This window comes from Leiobunum rupestre, chromosome 5, assembly GCF_980474605.1.
Source record: "Leiobunum rupestre chromosome 5, qqLeiRupe1.1.hap1, whole genome shotgun sequence".
NCBI classification, from domain to species: Eukaryota; Metazoa; Arthropoda; class Arachnida; order Opiliones; family Sclerosomatidae; genus Leiobunum; species Leiobunum rupestre.
In genome coordinates this window covers 17031485-17052498 of record NC_143388.1, presented here as the reverse complement: position 1 = coordinate 17052498, position 21014 = coordinate 17031485, and the positions used below count along the sequence as shown (strand labels likewise).

General features: G+C 38.4%; 1 protein-coding gene across 1 annotated transcript; it reads left to right on the top strand.

The window, feature by feature from the left end:
* Positions 1 to 851: 851 nt before the first annotated feature.
* Positions 852 to 1688, top strand: LOC149943656 (uncharacterized). Its single transcript, XM_090176136.1, has one exon. It carries the CDS (start codon positions 852 to 854, stop codon positions 1686 to 1688), a length of 837 nt encoding a protein of 278 aa, XP_090032262.1.
* The last annotated feature ends 19326 nt before the right edge of the window (positions 1689 to 21014 follow it).

Sequence of the window (21014 nt, the reverse complement as noted above, 5' to 3'; positions counted from 1 at the left end):
GAGGTAGCTAATAGCGAATCGATATTAGTAGAAGGGAAAGGCACCCTGGAATTCAAACCAAAGTGTGAAACAGACAAATATACTATCAGACTAGACGAAGTTCTGTATGTTCCTGACGGGAATTTGATGTCTGTTGGACGAATCGAAGAGCTTGGGTATTCCATTGAATTCAAAGACAGAATGGCAGTGGTAAAGGAGAACGACGAAGTTATATTAACGGCGAAAAGAGTGGGTAGACTATACAAAATAGAAGAAAACTTCGTAACACCATTCGTCAAAATAGCGAAGAAAGCGGATAAAGCGATCTGGCACAGACGATTAGGTCACGTACATTATGGCGCGTTAAGTCAAATACTTAAAGACGGAACCCAAGAAGATTTTGAAGAAGATACGACTTGTCGGTCATGTATGCTAGGAAAAATACGTAGGAAACCCTTCCCAATAGGACAAACAGCAAGAGCGACAAGACCCCTCGAGCTAATTCACTCTGATGTGGTTGACAAGATAAAACCACCTTCAAAGGGAGGTGCGAACTATGCAGTCACATTCATCGACGATTTTACAAGACATACCTCGATATTCTTTATGAAGTACAAAAGTGAAGTCTTCGAAAAATTTCCAGAATATAAGGAACGATCGGAAAACGCCCTAGGTTTGAAGATCAAAACCCTGCGAACAGACAACGGGGAATACATTAGTAACCATTTCGATGACTACCTAGTAAAGAACGGCATTGTACGGCAACTGACGATTCCGGGCACTCCTCAGCAGAATGGAGTCAGACTCTTATGGACGTAACACGATGTCTCCTATTAGACTCGGGAATACCGAAGCAGTTCTGGGCCGATGCCATGAATACCGCGTGTTACCTGCGAAATCGCTGTACATCGAAGTCAATCTCGAACCAGATACCCGAAGAACTATGGTGTGGGGAACCAGTGAAACTCGATCACTTGAAAGCCTTTGGGTGTAGAGTGTGGACAGTTAAGAACAAACTAGAACGTCGAAGCAAACTTGATCCAAAGGGAGAGGAGACCATCTTCATTGGGTACCCAACCGGAGTAAAGGGCTACAAACTTTGGAACCCTAAAAATGATAAAGTGTTTGTGAGTCGAGACGTTGTATTCAACGAAGAAATTTACCCTATGAAAAGAAAGGAAGTATTGGCTAATGAAGACATCGATCAAATAAGTGATGAAATCATCGTGTTCGATGACGAGGACAGAGAAGACAAAGTCGGCGACGAGGACAAAAAGGACAACGTCGATAACGATCAAACCCCCGAAGCCGAGAACGATATAAATGAGCTGGAAGAAGTACCTGAGTTCCAGGGGAAGCAATCGATTGCAATAAACGACGTTCTGGTAAAACCGGTGACGACGGGTTCCTCAGCCAAGGGTTCAGTGAGCCAAACCGAAAGGAAGAGAAAACGCAAGAATTATAACATCGGCGATGTTCCACCTAGAAGATCGGAGAGGATTGCTAATCAAGAAAATAAATGTTTGATGGCCTGTCAAACCTCGAGGAACACGCTGGATCCTCTTACTCCACAACAGACAGTGGCTGCAGAAGACGCCGAAGAATGGCAAGAAGCTATGAAAATGGAGATGGGTCACCTGAAAAACCATCAAACATGGGAACTTGTCCCCCGACCAGAAAATAGAACCGTAATTGGTTCTAAATGGTAATTCAAAAAGAAATACACTAACGACGGTATAAAGCAAGGCTGGTGGCTAAGGGGTTTCTACAAACACCGGGAATCGATTTTACAGACACCTATTCTCCTGTAATGAAAATGAAATCGCTAAGAATTTTACTAGCACTAGCGGTAAAATGGAATTGGAAACTAAGGCAGTTAGATATAACAACGGCACACCTCAATGGAACGCTTCAAGAGGAAATATTCATGGAACAACCGGAATTGTTTGTGGATGAACGAAACCAAAACTACGTTTGCAAGTTGAAAAAGGCCCTTTACGGGTTAAAACAGGCAGGGCGTGAATGGAACAACCGCTTCGACCAATACCTCAAACAAGTGAACTTAACACGATCGAAGGCAGATCCTCGCGTCTATTACAATCTTGAAGAAGGCATAGTATTAGGTGTGTACGTAGACGACACACCGATGATAACTAAAGATGACGAAACTGGAGATCGGTTCGTGAAGAATTTGCAAGCGGTTTTCGAGGCCCGCGATCTAGGGGACGCAAACAACATATACTGTCAGTACGAATTCAGAGAGAACCGGACGGCTCGCTTTCCATTGATCAGACTAAGTACGCCGAGGTAGTGTTAGAAACATTTGGTATGGCGGAAGCGCGAGGTCTAACGACCCCTTTGGATCCCGGAACCAAATTAACCAAAATCTCTGATGACGATTGGATGAAGAGAGAACAGTGTGTCAGAATTTATAGCCCGGTGTACCTAGTAACAAAGACCATACCACCGGAGGCCTATCATCATAGTGCCCTACGCCAGCGTCCCCAAGCCCGGACAGGTGACAAATCCAGCATGGGTAGCAGAACCCCACTACTGATGGTCTCACCTTTGACGCAAGCCACTCAACCCAGCAGAAGGTGCAGCAATGGGTGGACCAATCCCCACTTCGCACACAGCAGTGGGATTTAGAATGGATGCTATAGCAACTCCAGCCGACACCCTACCTATGAAGGTAAGGAGCCAAACCCTTTGGAAAGAGCTCCTAAAGGGGAACGACGAGCACACAGCAGCCCAAGTAACCCGGCACAGCTGGCACCGGAGATCCCGGTGGGCCCCAAAAGGCCGGGAAACAGGACCGCCGTGCCCGCATATGGAGGCTCGCCGCCCCACAGCAGGCTACCCAATCCGCCGAGGCGGCCAGTTTGCCCGGACCACGAAAGTAAACACATTCCTGACCGCCAAGCTGTCGGTAGCATTCTATACCTAGCCGGGTTAACCAGACCAGATTTGGCATATGCCGCTACGTACCTGAGCCAATTCAATGAAAGGCCTGCCGCGGAACATTGGTCAAGCGTCAAACACGTCTTACGTTACATAAAAAAGACGAAGCATTACAAGTTAACATTTCGTAATGACAGCACAAAACTGACGGCATATTCCAACGCTGACTGGGCAAGAGACCAGAATGACAGAAAGTCATTCACCGGCTATGTCTTCTGCCTAGGAGGCACAGCTATTTCCTGGCGTAGCCGTAAACAGAAAACGACTGCACTGTCCACAGTAGAGGCCGAATATTTGGCCATGTGCGAAGCGAGTAAAGAAGCCATTTGGATGAAAGGGTTAATGTCGGAATTAAATGAAGAAGCGATAATCAGAGAACCAATTCAGATTAAAGTGGATAACCAAGGCGCTATTTGTTTGGCGAAGAACCAAAGCTCATCGGATCGAAGCAAACATATAGACCTAAGATACTTCTTCTTACGTGAAATGGTTGATGACGGGAAAGTGTCCTTCTCTTACGTACCAACGGAAGAGAATTTGGCGGACATGTTCACCAAACCATTAGGAGCGCAACATGTGAAGAAACATAGCGCTGGAATAAGACTTTATGACTCAGATCCCGAGCACGTCAAGGGGAAGTGTCAGATTTGAATTGCGCGCCTATTTGTTTATAAACAATCAGTGTATAGAAATGCCGAGCTCGTGATATAGATGTCACTAGTCTCTCGTATCTGTTAATAGTTTTTACACACAATCCTAAGGATTTGTGTGTATTAGTCTCACGTACAGTCATGGTACAGTGTAGCCGTTGCCGCCGATTCGGCCGATGCCGCCGATGGCGCCCTGTCGCGCATATCCCTTCAACGTTTAGGGCTAGAAGAGTCAATGATATCTCGTTCGAATGTACAGTCCTGATCAAAAGTTTCTGGCCGTTTTTGTTTGGCAGACAATTTGTTTCTATTTTAGGTAGAGAGCCGAGTGAGGGCTTCACGGAAAGAATACCCTCACGAAAATATTATGCCGGTTACGATAATGCGCTACCACTAGTAGGGCACAACCCATACCGGAAATAGTAAAACCCCTCCGAAATGGCGTCACGAAAAATTAGTATAATTTGTCGTGTTTACGCTCGTTCGACGCGTTATCCTATTTAAAAACCAAATCTGGGTTCACTTTTCTAATCGGAATTGTGGTTGAAAAGTTATTGAAGAAATAGTGACGACGTAAAACACGAAAATTAACCCTAATTTGGTTTTCAAGTGAAACAAAAGCAAACGTGAAAGTAGTAATATTTGAAATAATATCGCGCGAGACCATTTATTTAATAAATTATAATTATAAATTTATCCGTGATTTTCCCGTGCTATTTTACGTAGCATTCCCGGCCATGGGATGTCACTACGGTAGAAATTGAAACAAGTTGAGTAAGCAACAAAATCGGGGAGAAACACTTTGGGATGTCTCCTTGTAAGTAGGAGCCGATAGTCGCTTTAACACTTCTGTCAAAGGCTATGGCACCGTGGAGTAACATAACTAAAATTAAAATTGTTCAAAACAATTTCCAGTTTTTATGTAAATTGTGAATTAATAAAATCCTAGGGATCACCACCCCGAAGTTTTCAAATAAATGAAGTGGTCCAAGCAATTAAGAAAGTGGTTTTTGATTACTAAACCCGAGGGGCAGGTCACTTCCATTTTGGGTGAGTCTTAATCATAGTAAAATGATTTAATCAGGATAATCGTGATTAAATCAGGGTGATCAAGATTAAAAAATTTAATCGAGATTATAAAATCTATTCACGATTTAATCAATCTAATCACAATTTAAACGTGATTTAATTATTCTAATCATGATCTAATCTTTTTATTCAGGATTTAATCATTTTAATCAGATTTAATCATTTCAATCATATTTAATTCTAAACATGATTTAAAGTGATGTAATCAACGTAATCGTGATTAAATCGAATTTAAGCAAAATAATCACGGTTAAATTGGATTTAATCTTTGTAGGGGTGCGTCGTTAATCAAGGAAGTGACCTGCCCCTCGACTAAACCACTAAGCCTGATAGGTAAACAACGCAGGACCCAGACTTGGAAATAGTGATATTTTTTACGGGGGCCCTGCGGGCTCCCGACCCCCCCTAAGTTTATTTTTATTGAGAGCCACTGGCCCAAGCGGGGGGGGGGGGGATAAGGGGAAAAATTTAAAATTAGGTAGGGAAAATAGGAAAATAAAAATTGGTTACGTTACTTACATAACATTTATTAACTTTAAAACAAGCAAGTATATTATAATATCACACATAATCATTTGTAACGCTAGATCCCGCTCTCGTATAGGGTAGGAAAACAGAGTTTCAAAAATGGCGTACAAATCAATATGTTCCAGAAATTTCCGTAAAATGTTTAATAAATATTTTTTAATTAAATTGAGAGCCCCGGTGGCCCGCAACCCCCGTTCGAATGATCTATTTTAAGAGCCCACTGATTTTTAATAAGAGCCATTGGCCCCAAGACTCCCGCTAATTCCAAGTCTGCCAGGACCTAAATATATTTTGGTAAGATAATTTTTGTCGTAAGTTTTGATCATCCGTTTTGGGGGAGGGGTGTGTAGTGCTTCTAACTACACAAATGGCTTTATCTGAACTGATAAAATAATTATGATGAGCCAGGTATAAGATTATCTGTATTGACGTCCAGATTAGTTGATACGCGTCGAAATGGCCGAAACTAAACTGAATTCATTTTAAGCCGACAGGTAAGTGACCATTTTTAAGATTTCCTTTTGAAATTTTAACTACTGATTACTTTGATTTGCACTCCATAAGATTATATATTCTAAAGGTATTCAGTCAGATTATTGATTAGGGTCAAAACAATTTAAGCAGATCAGTTCCGATAGGTTGAATCCAGGGTTGGCACAATTTTGCCAAGGGTGGAAAAAACTAGATTTTCCCACCTATTGTTTTCCTGTTAAAACCGTGTGGAAAATCGTACTTCCATAGTTTTTCCAACTCTAGTGACAAAATTCAATAAAAAATAAATAATAAAAGCAGTATATTCTTCTATTCTATTCACTCTTCTTCTGGCCTTTTTTCATCTCTCCTATTTGCAATGACCAAATTAGTCATTTAATAGATATATCAATGATTAATTTAGCATGAAAAGAGTTTTTTCCATTTTTTCCGGTTTTTCCCACATGTCCCGGCCAAAACCTGTTTTTGCCGGGTTTTTGCCAACCCCGGTTGAATCAGATTCAAATTGTTTTGGTGTAAACGACTAACCTGATCTGGCTAACTTATTTGTCTCATATATGCAAGAATTACGATCTTGGAAGCACAATTTTACAAATCTGTGAACAAGAAAACTGCAATTGAAGCACAAACGGTGCAATTTTCAACCCAATAATATTTCCATTTAAATTCTTTTATCCCACCGATTACTGTTCTCAGCAACGTATCACAACTGAGAAATTAAGTAATTACATCTTTGTTAATTGTGGCAAATGGTAAAATACCGATTCCACGCGGCTCCGTATTCTCAACAATACGATATTTATCATCGTTTTTGAAGTGGCGGAGCGTTTGCATTTGGTTTATTTGAAAATAAAATATGACAGCCTTCGTATACTTCATACAGATAATATCATAAGTAACATAATAACAATAAGTATGACATTTCTTTTTGTTTAAACGCCTTTTTTTCAACTTGGACTAGCAACCGAATGAGTCGTATATTATCGTCATAAGTAATAATAATAATAATCAGCTCGGCTACTACCCAAGGCACCACCCTAAGCCTAAGTCATCGAGCAACTTTTAAAGCCTTTAATTCAGGTGGCCGGGTTACAATGTGTAAGAGGGTGGTGGCAAGCCCTGCAAGCCACGCGAGCCAACAGCTCCCTACAATAATTATTACCGTTAACCTCAACAAGATCTCGGGGGAAAACCCCTTAAACCAGTGGGGAGATAACTTGAAAACTCAACGCAGAAGGAGTTGTTGCAAGTTTTCACCTAGTGCCACCAGCTGGGATTGAACCCGATTCCTATCGCTGCGATGCGAAAGTGCTAACAACTCCGCCACCCCACTCACAGGTATTTTACTAAGAGCTTGTAACGGAGTGACGTCATCACAAGAAGGAAATCTCCCCCTAGCGAGGCGCTGTCAAAGGCTACGTGTGACGCGTTAGCAAGCGGACGAAAAACGGCGACGAATCCCGCAATGCAGTCTGTCTTGTGAATAGCTCTCAGTAAAACCTTTGCATGTGAAGAATAGGAAGTGTCACACTTATGTAACAATATTATACACTTATGGTAGTAGTAGTATATTTTTCTTGGGAATATTTAGACACTAGGGGGCCCTGTGCTGAGAATTTAACCTGAAAATAAATAAACTCTGAAAATCAGTTCGGTGATAATTTTTTCTAATTGTCATACTTATTGGTACGGTATTACTTATGGTAATATCCAATTGAAATTCCCTTTAGATTTATTTTCTTTGTAATTCAGGAGCGAAATTTCTTTTGTAACATAATTGAAAGAACTGAAGCGTGAAAAAACATTCATTGATTTCTCATTATTATCAGCCATTGTTTTAGGCGCACTTTTTACTGTAGAGTCAGTATCGTAAGCCTATCACGGAATGAGGAAAAAAGGAGAAACATTCAAAGAATTCTAGGAATCTCACGTGCTATATTAGTTTTAGCGGATAATAGGAACCCTCCAATAAACACACATTCTGAGAGACATATATATCGTAAAATCTAGTCTGTTGTAAGCCAGTGTTTGGTAACACTTCTTCGGGCAGATGGCGCTAGTGGTTCAAAACCCTATTAATTAACTTATCCCGGCGTTTGGAACACATGAGCACCAGGTCACAAATACTTAGGCTTTAATTTAATAAAAAAATTCGTTTTACCTGAAGTATAATTTAATAATAATAATAATCAGCTAGGCTAATACCCTTGGCACCACCTTAGGCCTAAGTCATCTAGCGACTTTTAAAGCCATTAATTCAGGTGGCCGGGTTACAATGCGTAGGAGGGTGGTGGCCAGCCTTCTAGCTATCTTCCTAATACTTCCAAAGTACTAAATTTCTAAAATATGGTAAATATGCAGTGTAATTTTTAAATTTGGCACCGTCAGGTGGGAAAATTTAACTAGCGAAGGTACATGTTTCATATTAACATATATACTTATCTCGCAAGACATATGTTATATATTTATGGTGGTAGTTTTAAATGAGAATGTAATATAAAACAGTAGTTTTCAACTTTATCGTCAATAAACGTATTTCATAAACACAAAAATGCAATTTATCAGACTTTAATTCGATAAGGTGTTATATGTTAGGACATAAGCCATATCATAAGGTCCCCATAAGCAAAGGTCTAGGCCAAATTTTTGACGATCACATACCCGTTATTAAGAGGTAGGCATTCAAAATCTGCACCTCCTAGTGGCTACGTCCTCAACTAAGCATTTCTGAAATAAATTTCGCGAAATGCATTATGAATGCGCACAAGCCATGCGCGAACGTTTTTAAACTTAGAACCACGCGGCAGAAATCTCCGCCGCGAGCCCTTAGCACCGTAGCCAAGGCTTATACGCAATTTATCGCTTTAAAACTTAAAGTTAACACTTATCTTTGCAAAATGATTCATCAGGACCTAAAACTGGCTATTAGAAATAAGAGTTTTGTTTCTGAAGGTATGTATTTTTCAAATTTGAGATTTAGACGCGTTTTTGTGGCATTTATCAACCCGAGCGTGGCTGTTCTTAGAGAATATTTTAGATGTAGACATTTTTAAAAAGAAGATGGCGCTACTGCCCTATCGTCGTACGTTAATTCTCTTCTCGCATGGACAGTGCCGTAAACATGGGGCTCTATGCTAGACCTTCACTTATGGGGATCTTATGAATCGATACCTCTACTTGCAATGCTTGTCGCGGAAGATTTTCGTCTCGATATGGCTGACGGTTTTTTTGACGTCACTATGTCAACTTAACAAACAACAACGTGGGAGGGGAGCGTGCGCAGAGGGGAGTTTTTCTCTTGTAGGCGGGGCCAAAGCCGTCAGAGTGATCTTACCATACGCGATACGCCAGGATAAGCATTCCAAGACAACCGTTATTAAGACCATTGAAAATAATTCTTTAAAAATCCACAGAATCGTTTGAAAAACATGGGACGAATTTCAAGTAGCTCCTCCCCTTCAGCACGTGACTCAGGCATACAAAACACGTGATTTTGTACCTCCACCCTCGAAATTCGAACGATTCGGTCACCCTTTAAAATAAATTTTATTTCCAGTGGTTTTGAAATACGTCAAACTAAAAAAGGATACAGGCCCAATAACTTAAAATGTGTTTTAGATTGGAATTTGAAATTGTTAGGACACAGAACGTGCAGGGGGTCAATTGACAACATAAATTTCCATGACCTTGAACCATGTCTTCAAGGCCATTCAAAATTTATCTCGAGAACCATTAGAGATACAAAGTTGGTTTCAATTATAGAAACGTGTTCCCCGTCACATTCTAGGTCTAAATAGCTTTGGGCCCACCTAATTTGACAAATATGAAGTCAAGGGATTTTAAACAAAAACCGGTAGGTAGTGATGAAAATAATGTACCAGAGACCAGGTTGAAGGGCTAATCACTAAGTACTCGTGCTAGAGTATCAAAATTTGCTAGAATTTTCAAACACGGATGACGCTTAACTCATGGTTCAAGGTCATTCAAAGTTTATCTCGAAAACCAATGGATTTAGAGAAATGGTTCCAATTATTAGCCCTTCAACCTGGTCTCTGGTACATTATTTTCATGAAGACCTACTCCCCTGTAGCGCATGAAGTCGTTTTAGGGTCGGGGTACGGTCGAAAATTCGCTTTATAGTCGACGGCCAAATGCCGACCTAAAAACGTCCGAACGTTTTTCGACACTAAAACCATAAATCCTTTTTTGGGACCATTTATGGTCGGTATGCCGACCATTATCGGACTTAAAAGAGACCTTAAGGCGGGTTTATAAGCGAGCGAAAAGCCGAAGCTTTTTGTAGAAACTGAAACGTTTTTGTCGGCGTCGGCTCTCGCGTAAGCGTTTACAAAGAAGCGAGAGCCAATTTCCTACTTGCTGTAGCAGACAGCTTACGCCGAATTCCGACGCTGGCGGCATCAAACTCCGTTTGATATTCTCGCGTGTTTTTCTGGGGTCTCGGCTCTCGCTTGAAATCACGTGGTCGTATTTAACCAATAATAATGCAAGCCTTTTTATGACCTTCGTGGATTTCTTGCATTTTTTAATTTAATTAATTAATTTTTTTAAAAATTAGCAATTTTCGTTTTTGAAGCAATAATAAAAAAATTTAATTCAGCACAGCAATATTTCGACTTTTTTTTCGTAGCTGCCATTTATTCTAAACAAACCACGTGATCACGTAAAGTTCAGGAACGGGCTCAGTACGACAAGCGCTTTTGTAAACAGTAGCTTACTGCACAGAGGCAGATTCCGAAAGCTTTTTTCGATAGCGTCGATCAGCTTTCAGCTTCATGCACAAGATTCTTTGGATTTTCTCGCTCCTTTATAAACCCGCCTTTACATTTAATTATTGGATTCGACATTAACTTCATGAAACAGACCATATGTATTTTTTAAAACGGGATATTTTAATTATTTTCTGACTTTTTGATGATTTTCTGAGATAATTTTTAATTAACTTTCATTTTTTCTTCAAACTAGTTTGTATTCGAAAAACGCGGCATCTAATAATTCGATCAGTTTTGTGTCGGAAATAACCATTAATATAAAGTCGGCCCGACGTCGTTTCGAAGTCGGTTCATAGATCTATTAAAAGGTGGTAATGAGTCGACGTTTTGTATGCGACCGACGGTCGGCCGACCCTTTTGCCCCTAAGACATTTCGACCCGAAATCCAAAGGTCGGCCGACTTAGTGTTTAGTACCTTTTGCCGACGTCGGCCCGACTCTAATTTGCTACCGGGGCTGGTATTTGTCTAAAATCCCTCGACTTGTTATTGCTCAAATTAGGTGAGTCCAAAGTTATTTAGTCTTAAAATGTGACGGGGAACACGTTTCTAATTGTATCTCTAATGGTTCTCGAGATAAATTTTGAATGACCTTGAAGACATGGTTCAAGGTAATGGAAATTTCCGTTGTCAAGTGACCCCCTGCACGTTCTATGCGTCTTGAAAATTACAAATTCCAAACACATTTTGAATTATTGGCCCTGTATCGTTTTTTAGTTAAAACCCTGTATAATGTCTTGAAATAATAAATCTGTCTTTCTTACAACTCTACAATGTCGTAAACCGATCGAAGAACGTAAACAAACCAGAGGACTTTGCTTACGACGTTATGCCACGTGATCATATATAGTTTCAATTTTCTTTATTAGATGGCGCTGATGTGGCGATTCCAATCTAATGGAGGCCTTCTAGCTCGTATATCTCCCCCAATACGATCGTGGTTCTAGTCTCATTTCTATTTCTATGGTATCGCCACACCTCACTTTACTAAGAAGCAAGCACGTAGATATAGAAAGTCTAAGGGGGGGACGAGTTATTACACAACCAGATGAAATCGCGAGCGTAGTCAATTATAATATGTAAAGCAGACAAAGGGGGGTGTACAGTCATTTTGATAAAGGTGAATAGGAAAAAGCGGTTGACGAAACTCTAAATGACGATACGTATAGCAAGCTAAAGAGCAACCACAATGCGGATCTTAGACTAAAAAGGCCCAAAGCCATTGTTGAACATGTTCGGGGGGTTTCACACACTATAGACACCAATAATGCAAAACTAATCTCCAAAGAAAACAACCCAATAAAATTGAACATTAGAGAGTCTATAGAAATTGTGAAATTAAAAATTGCTAATCGACTTATTAACAACATTGATGTCCCCGCCCAGGAGATTGCTATGCACTATGTACAGTTACTTAACCAGGGGATATTGCTTTGGTATAAAATGTATTGTTGTTATTCTTGTGCCTACACTCGAACCGTGTTTACTCTGTTTCTCTCAATAACTCTCGGCCAAAAATTGTATCTAGATTAGTTTTGCCTGACGACGTCGCCAGTTTTAGCGCCGAAGTTTTAAAGTTTATTGTACAACAGTGGTTCTCTGTTCTTTATTTAGTTATAACATGTACAAGTTAGTCCTAAAACATATTTAGTTAATGATCCTATTAATATATTTAATATATTAATATATTTAACTGTGCTGCGTTGTAAATATTTCATTTCATTTTTACGTCTTACTGTTTATTTCTTAATATTGCGCTCGTTTCGTAAGAAAGGAATCGAGTCCTAAGGGGGGTGTTTGAAACCCCTAAACCCCCCCCCTTATATACGTCCTTGCTAAGAAGGAAAAATTTGTAAATTCAAACTCATGGTTCAAGGTCATTCAAGGTGTATCTCGAAAACAATGATTTTAGTGAAATGGTTCAAATTCCTAGCCTTCATTTTGCATCGAAAGTCGGTGTAATACTGTCGGTAAAAGTTCATTCGTGATGCGGTGCACACATTTGCGGGTTTGGCGACTTTTGAAAAATGTATCATGTTTCATTTTTATACTTTTCTCGATACCTCTGGTTTTATATGTTTTTTTTTAGCGTTATAAAACTATGGGGTGCCAAACCGGAAAAAACTGAATATAAACTCAAATATATGGTAGGGCATCGGTTCCCAATTTTTTTTGCTATGGAACCCTAAATTATCCACCAACTTTTTTTACATATCTTAAAAGAATCTTGACACAAACAAAGATGGCCGCGCTGCGAATTCTCGGAACAACACCTTTTGGGAACCGCTGTGGTAGGGAACGCAAATATAGAACGAGATTTTTACGTTATTGATCAAATTAGTTGGACCCAAAGTTATTTAGTCCTAAAATGTGAACACTTATCTAATTGAATCTAACTTGGTATCTCTAATGGTTCTCGAGATTATATTTTGAATGACCTTGAAGACCTGGCTAAGGTCATGGAAATTTCTATTATCAAGTGCCCCTACATATTCTAAGCGTCCTGAAAATTTGGAGTTATTGGCCCTGTATCATTTTAGTTAACACCCTGTATAAAAAAAAAGCTTAGGACTTTTTTTAATAGTTGATTTTATAAAATAAAAAGTGGTCTTGCCCAACTTGTTAAAATGTTGCTCTTACGTCACAAGACCCAGCTTCATTAGTGTATTCCTCGCACGAGCGATTTGCACGCGCTCTAGAAAAAGCTATATTCCTCGCGACTGTAGCGCGCGCTCGTAGGCTTGTCAAAGTAAGAGACTGTGACGTAAGAGCAACATTCCAACAAGAAGGCCACGTTACTTTATAAAAAGAACTATTAAAAGCTCACCAAAAAGAAAGAAACAGAAAGAAAAATAAACACGTAATATTTTACATCGGGCGATGGGAAATTTTGGATGAGTCATGCATGTTTCAGGTGTTCGTTTAGAGTTTGGTTTGTATAAGGGCTAAATCGAGGGGCAGCTCACTCGTTTGGTTGGGTTATAATATAAGTAAAATGATTAAATTAATTTAATCAAGATTTAATCAATCTAATCACAATTTAATCAATTTAATAATGATTTAAACAAGATTTAATCATAGTCGTGATCAGATCAATCTAATCACGATTTAAACAAGATTTAATCATAGTCGTGATCAGATTATTCTAATTACGATCTAATTCTAATTACGATCGAATAATTCTAGTTATGATCTAATTCTAATTACGATGTAAATAATTCTAATTACGATGTAAATAATTATAATTACGATGTAAATAAATCTTATTACGATGTAAATAATTATAATTACGATGTAAATAATTCTAATTACGATGTAAATAATTATAATTACGATGTTAATAATTATAATTACGATGTAAATAATTATAATTACGATGTAAATAATTATAATTACGATGTAAATAATTATAATTACGATGTAAATAATTATAATTACGATGTAAATAATTATAATTACGATGTAAATAATTATAATTACGATGTAAATAATTCTAATTACGATGTAAATAATTATAATTACGATGTAAATAATTCTAATCGCCGTCTAATCATTGTAATGATGTAATCACGATTTAATGCAATCGTTTGAATAAAATCTAGATTTAAATAATTATTATCGCAGTTTAATCATCTAAATGTAAAATTTAATTTTGATTAAGTGCAAATTATATGATTCTTAGAACTAGCTGACACGTAACGCCATCTATATTCGTTCTATATATGCGTAAAAATCTCGTTCTATATATGCGTAAAAATCTCGTTCTGTATATGCGTAAAAATCTCGTTCTATATATGCGTAAAAATCTCGTTCTGTATATGCGTAAAAATCTCGTTCTGTATATGCGTAAAAATCTCGTTCTATATATGCGTAAAAATCTCGTTCTGTATATGCGTAAAAATCTCGTTCTGTATATGCGTAAAAATCTCGTTCTGTATATGCGTAAAAATCTCGTTCTATATATGCGTAAAAATCTCGTTCTATATATGCGTAAAATTCTCGTTCTGTATATGCGTAAAAATCTCGTTCTGCATATGCGTAAAAATCTCGTTCTGTATATGCGTAAACATCTCGTTCTGTATATGTGTAAAAATCTCGTTCTGTATATGCGTAAAAATCTCGTTCTGTATATGCGTAAAAATCTCGTTCTGTATATGCGTAAAAATCTCGTTCTGTATATGCGTAAAAATCTCGTTCTGTATATGCGTAAAAATCTCGTTCTGTATATGCGTAAAAATCTCGTTCTGTATATGTGTAAAAATCTCGTTCTGTATATGCGTAAAATTCTCGTTCTGTATATGCGTAAAAATCTCGTTCTGTATATGCGTAAAAATCTCGTTCTGTATATGTGTAAAAATCTCGTTCTGTATATGCGTAAAATTCTCGTTCTGTATATGCGTAAAAATCTCGTTCTGTATATGCGTAAAAATCTCGTTCTGTATATGCGTAAAAATCTCGTTCTGTATATGCGTAAAAATCTCGTTCTGCATATCCGTAAAAATCTCGTTCTGCATATCCGTAAAAATCTCGTTCTGCATATGCGTAAAAATCTCGTTCTGTATATGCGTAAAAATCTCGTTCTGTATATGCGTAAAAATCTCGTTCTGTATATGCGTAAAAATCTCGTTCTGCATATCCGTAAAAATCTCGTTCTGCATATCCGTAAAAATCTCGTTCTGCATATGCGTAAAAATCTCGTTCTGTATATGCGTAAAAATCTCGTTCTGTATATGCGTAAAAATCTCGTTCTGCATATGCGTAAAAATCTCGTTCTGTATATGCGTAAAAATCTCGTTCTGTATATGCGTAAAATTATCGTTCTGTATATGCGTAAAAATCTCGTTCTGTATATGCGTAAAAATCTCGTTCTGCATATGCGTAAAAATCTCGTTCTGCATATGCGTAAAAATCTCGTTCTGCATATGCGTAAAAATCTCGTTCTGTATATGCGTAAAAATCTCGTTCTGTATATGCGTAAAATTATCGTTCTGTATATGCGTAAAAATCTCGTTCTGTATATGTGTTCCCTACTCCCTACCATATATTTGCGTAAAAATCTCGTTCTATATATGCGTAAAAATATCGTTCTGTATATGCGTAAAAATCTCGTTCTATATATGCGTAAAAATCTCGTTCTGCATATGCGTAAAAATCTCGTTCTGTATATGCGTAAAAATCTCGTTCTGCATATGCGTAAAAATCTCGTTCTGCATATGCGTAAAAATCTCGTTCTGCATATGCGTAAAAATCTCGTTCTGCATATGCGTAAAAATCTCGTTCTGCATATGCGTAAAAATCTCGTTCTGCATATGCGTAAAAATCTCGTTCTGCATATGCGTAAAAATCTCGTTCTGTATATGCGTAAAAATCTCGTTCTGTATATGCGTAAAATTATCGTTCTGTATATGCGTAAAAATCTCGTTCTGTATATGCGTAAAAATCTCGTTCTGCATATGCGTAAAAATCTCGTTCTGTATATGCGTAAAAATCTCGTTCTGTATATGCGTAAAAATCTCGTTCTGTATATGCGTAAAATTATCGTTCTGTATATGCGTAAAAATCTCGTTCTGTATATGTGTTCCCTACTCCCTACCATATATTTGCGTAAAAATCTCGTTCTATATATGCGTAAAAATATCGTTCTGTATATGCGTAAAAATCTCGTTCTATATATGCGTAAAAATCTCGTTCTGCATATGCGTAAAAATCTCGTTCTGTATATGCGTAAAAATCTCGTTCTGCATATGCGTAAAAATCTCGTTCTGCATATGCGTAAAAATCTCGTTCTGCATATGCGTAAAAATCTCGTTCTGCATATGCGTAAAAATCTCGTTCTGCATATGCGTAAAAATCTCGTTCTGCATATGCGTAAAAATCTCGTTCTGCATATGCGTAAAAATCTCGTTCTGTATATGCGTAAAAATCTCGTTCTGTATATGCGTAAAATTATCGTTCTGTATATGCGTAAAAATCTCGTTCTGTATATGCGTAAAAATCTCGTTCTGCATATGCGTAAAAATCTCGTTCTGTATATGCGTAAAAATCTCGTTCTGTATATGCGTAAAAATCTCGTTCTGTATATGCGTAAAATTATCGTTCTGTATATGCGTAAAAATCTCGTTCTGTATATGTGTTCCCTACTCCCTACCATATATTTGCGTAAAAATCTCGTTCTATATATGCGTAAAAATATCGTTCTGTATATGCGTAAAAATCTCGTTCTATATATGCGTAAAAATCTCGTTCTGCATATGCGTAAAAATCTCGTTCTGTATATGCGTAAAAATCTCGTTCTGCATATGCGTAAAAATCTCGTTCTGCATATGCGTAAAAATCTCGTTCTGCATATGCGTAAAAATCTCGTTCTGCATATGCGTAAAAATCTCGTTCTGCATATGCGTAAAAATCTCGTTCTGCATATGCGTAAAAATCTCGTTCTGCATATGCGTAAAAATCTCGTTCTGCATATGCGTAAAAATCTCGTTCTGCATATGCGTAAAAATCTCGTTCTGTATATGCGTAAAAATCTCGTTCTGTATATGCGTAAAATTATCGTTCTGTATATGCGTAAAAATCTCGTTCTGTATATGCGTAAAAATCTCGTTCTGCATATGCGTAAAAATCTCGTTCTGTATATGCGTAAAAATCTCGTTCTGTATATGCGTAAAAATCTCGTTCTGTATATGCGTAAAATTATCGTTCTGTATATGCGTAAAAATCTCGTTCTGTATATGCGTAAAAATCTCGTTCTGCATATGCGTAAAAATCTCGTTCTGCATATGCGTAAAAATCTCGTTCTGCATATGCGTAAAAATCTCGTTCTGTATATGCGTAAAAATCTCGTTCTGTATATGCGTAAAATTATCGTTCTGTATATGCGTAAAAATCTCGTTCTGTATATGTGTTCCCCACTCCCTACCATATATTTGCGTAAAAATCTCGTTCTATATATGCGTAAAAATATCGTTCTGTATATGCGTAAAAATCTCGTTCTATATATGCGTAAAAATCTCGTTCTGTATATGTGTTCCCTACTCCCTACCATATATTTGCGTTTATATTCAGTTTTTTCCGGTTTGGCGCCCCATATAAAACTTATATTTCAATCTAAATCTATTTCGTGAGAAAAAAAATCTACAGCAAAAAAAAAGCCGAATTGTTCAGTATGAATAAAAAATTAACTTTCACATGTCAAATACCGTCTCATGAAATCGTTGGGTTGGTACGTCCTAAATATTTAAACAACTAGAAAAAGATAGCTGACACAAAAATGGATTTTAAAGGGCCATCGAATCGTTAGAATTTTGAGGGAGCGGCTACAGAATCACGTGTTCTGTGAAGAGATAAGGTATTCCCGAGTCACGTGACGAAGGGGAGGAGCTGCCGGAATTACGCCCCGAATTTTTCAAACGATTCTGTGGATTTTTGTGGTTCTAACATAGAACATATTAGCGAATAAATTGCATTTTTGTGTTTATGAAATAAGTTTAGGGCCGATAAAGTTGAAAAATACTGTTTTATATTATAACTAAAACTACCACCATAAGTAGCGTCTATGATCTAGCGTCTGCTCCAGATAAGTCAACAAGTCATAAGAACGATTTTGCTTAAAGGGAATATAACCGGCAAAGCAATCTTTATGGAAGACCCCTTCAATTTTTCAAATATCCCTGTACAGTGGCGCCAAACATTTTTAAAGCCAAAGGTAAGAGCGGCCAGAGCGGCAAACGTTGGTGTTCCACACCAAATATCTGAGGTTTTATTCCCTTTAAATAAACTTATCAAAATATTAGCAAACAATGCAAAAATTATATCGAAATGCATGTATCATTATTTATAAAGTCAAATTTACGAATAATGATGAGGAAAAACTAATAGCGTCTGCGTCTGCTTTAGCCGCTACCTATCTAGGTTTCAATGGCGAACCAAAGGGGGCGTAGCGATAGTTTTCGGTCTCGAAAATAAGCTACGCTTGCTGAACTTGTTTTTATGTAGCTCATTCGTCACGAAATACGTAGAAGTTCAGTTCAGTTTATACTCAAAAACAGGGTGCCCCGTCTAATTAACCAGGGTATTTCATAGTAAGAGGTCATCGATACCTGTATCATAATGTTGCAGGAGCAACATTAAAACAGAAAGGTTAATGTTATTTTATAATATTTTGTTAATAATAATCAGCTAGGCACCACCTTAGGCCCAAGTCAAGCGACCTTTAATGCCAAAAATTCAGGTGGATGGGTGTCCAATGCGTAGGAGGGTGGTGGCAAGCCCTTCATGCCACGCGAGCCAATTGCTCCCTACACTCACTATTACCTCAACGCGGAAGGAGCTGTTCTGAGCAGGGCCCTTTTATCCAATGGGCACAATGAGCACTGTGCCCAGGGCCTACGAAAGTCTATGAGTATGAAACAATTCAATTTAATAAATTTTTTCTTAGAAATAGGGCTTACAATGGTCTTAGTGCCCAGGGCCTACGAAGGTCTTAAAACAGCACTGGTCCCGAGTTTTAACTCATGAAAAACTCAGTGCCAACACAGACCACCTACCCCAAGAGGGAAATGTATCGCTTTTAGCATACGTCTATAATAGTATTCCATAAGTTTGTCACTTTGGGGAATATTTTACTGAGAGCTAGTAACGGAGTGACGTCATCGCAAGAAGAAAATCTCCCCCTAGCGAGGCGCTGTCAAAGGCTACGTGTGACGCGGGAACAAGCAGACGCAAAACGGCGACGAAGCCCGTAATGCAGTCTGTCTTGTGAATAGGTCTCACTAAAACTTTTGCATGTGAAGAATAGGAAGTGTCACACTTATGTAAAAATATTACACTTATGCTTTTAGTAATTTCAATATTTTTATGTCTCTAACGTGATGCGGCTTTTTCAATAGCGCGCCATCTCACGGCAAGTAGAGGCAGTTTCGAAGGTACAAATACGAGCACGCGTGACAATAAAAAATGTATTGTAGAAGAGGCCTCACGCGTAACTTTTTCATTTTAATTTTGTAAAATCAAGAATTTTCACGCGTTATTTCCCGTTTGCTGTAAAGAAAAATCGCATCACTTTTGAGGCACCTTTTTTTTCGCGAGTCCTTCTTGGGGTAGGTGGTCTGCGGTTCCAACCTTTGCCACGGATGGCATAAACGCTTTAGTCCCATTCGACCGAAGGCGGTTTTTGAGGTGTCCCATTCGACCGAATTCCGCCGAAACGTGCGGTTTTTATGTGTCCCATTCGACCGAACGCTGCTATATAAATTGGCTTTTGCTATGTTTTCAATTTAGTTACTGAAGTCGCTTTTATGTGTACTATGCATTTATTTGAAAATAAAATGGAATGAGCATGAATTATATTTTTATCTTCACCTAGTCAAGAAAAGTTACTGAACCAAAACTGAAATAGTAAACTTAACAAACTCTAACCTAACCTAACCTAAACATGGATCTTCGATAGTACATACCTTATAAATAAAATACCAAATCACCCCGCCAATTGGGCTACATTTTAAAATTCTTTCGGTCGAATGGGATTCGGTCGAATGGGATTTCGGTCGAATGGGAATAAACGGCATAAACAGGTTTGAAACTGTTGGCGAATTTCTATCGGTTCCAAGTTCATTACAACTATAAACGCGCGACTTCTTGTTGCAGATATGCCGTTCCGATCCACGCGAAGAGAAGATGTCTCCGATGTCGTTGGCGGGAGATATATCTTTGTATTACTAGAACCATTAAGCCAAGATAAAGTGTCGTCGGACAGTGTTATTTCTTCTATATCAGCCTCGGACACGAAGCTAGAATCGGGAATAAAAACAAGAGGGCCGCGCTGCGTCCCAAATAACAGTTTCACACGACCTTACACCTAGGCTACGTTCAATAACTCTCAACGAAGTATCTGAAAAATTATTTTCGTTGAGACCGTTGCTAACGTGACGTAGGATCTTGTTGAACGCTTTTTACGCCTTACTCCGTGCTGTGACATCACGTGACCGTTGAGCAACGGAAAAACCTGCTTGACAGCCGATGACTTCGTTGCTCAACGGACGGGAAACGTGACGAGAAAACCGGAAGTCAAAAAACCCGTTCAATAAAAAACCGCTGACCGTTGAGCTTTTTTGGAGTTACTGAACGCGCCCGTGGAGTATATCTACATTTACATAGGACTTTCCTTAAAATAAGCTACGCTTGCTGAACTTGTTTTTATGTAGCTCGTTCATCCCGAAATACGTTGAAGTTCAGTTCCATAAAAACTTGTAGAGGTTAACGGTTATAGTAAGTGTAGGGAGCTGTTGGCACGCGTGGCATTAAGGGTTTGCCACCACCCTCCTACGCATTATAACCCGGCCACCTGTTTAAAGGCCTTAAAAGTCGCAAGATGACTTGGGCCTAAGGTGGTGCCTTGGGTATTATTACTATTGTTGTTTAATGTAGCTCGTTCGTCACGAAATACGTAGAAGTTCAGTTCAGTTTATGTTTAAAAATATGATGCCTCGTCGAATTTACTCTTATGTCCAGGGTTTTTCGTAGTGAAAC

Bases quoted from the DNA above. Each gene is read 5' to 3' on its own strand.
- LOC149943656 (XM_090176136.1), top strand. From the start codon at position 852: ATGAATACCGCGTGTTACCTGCGAAATCGCTGTACATCGAAGTCAATC.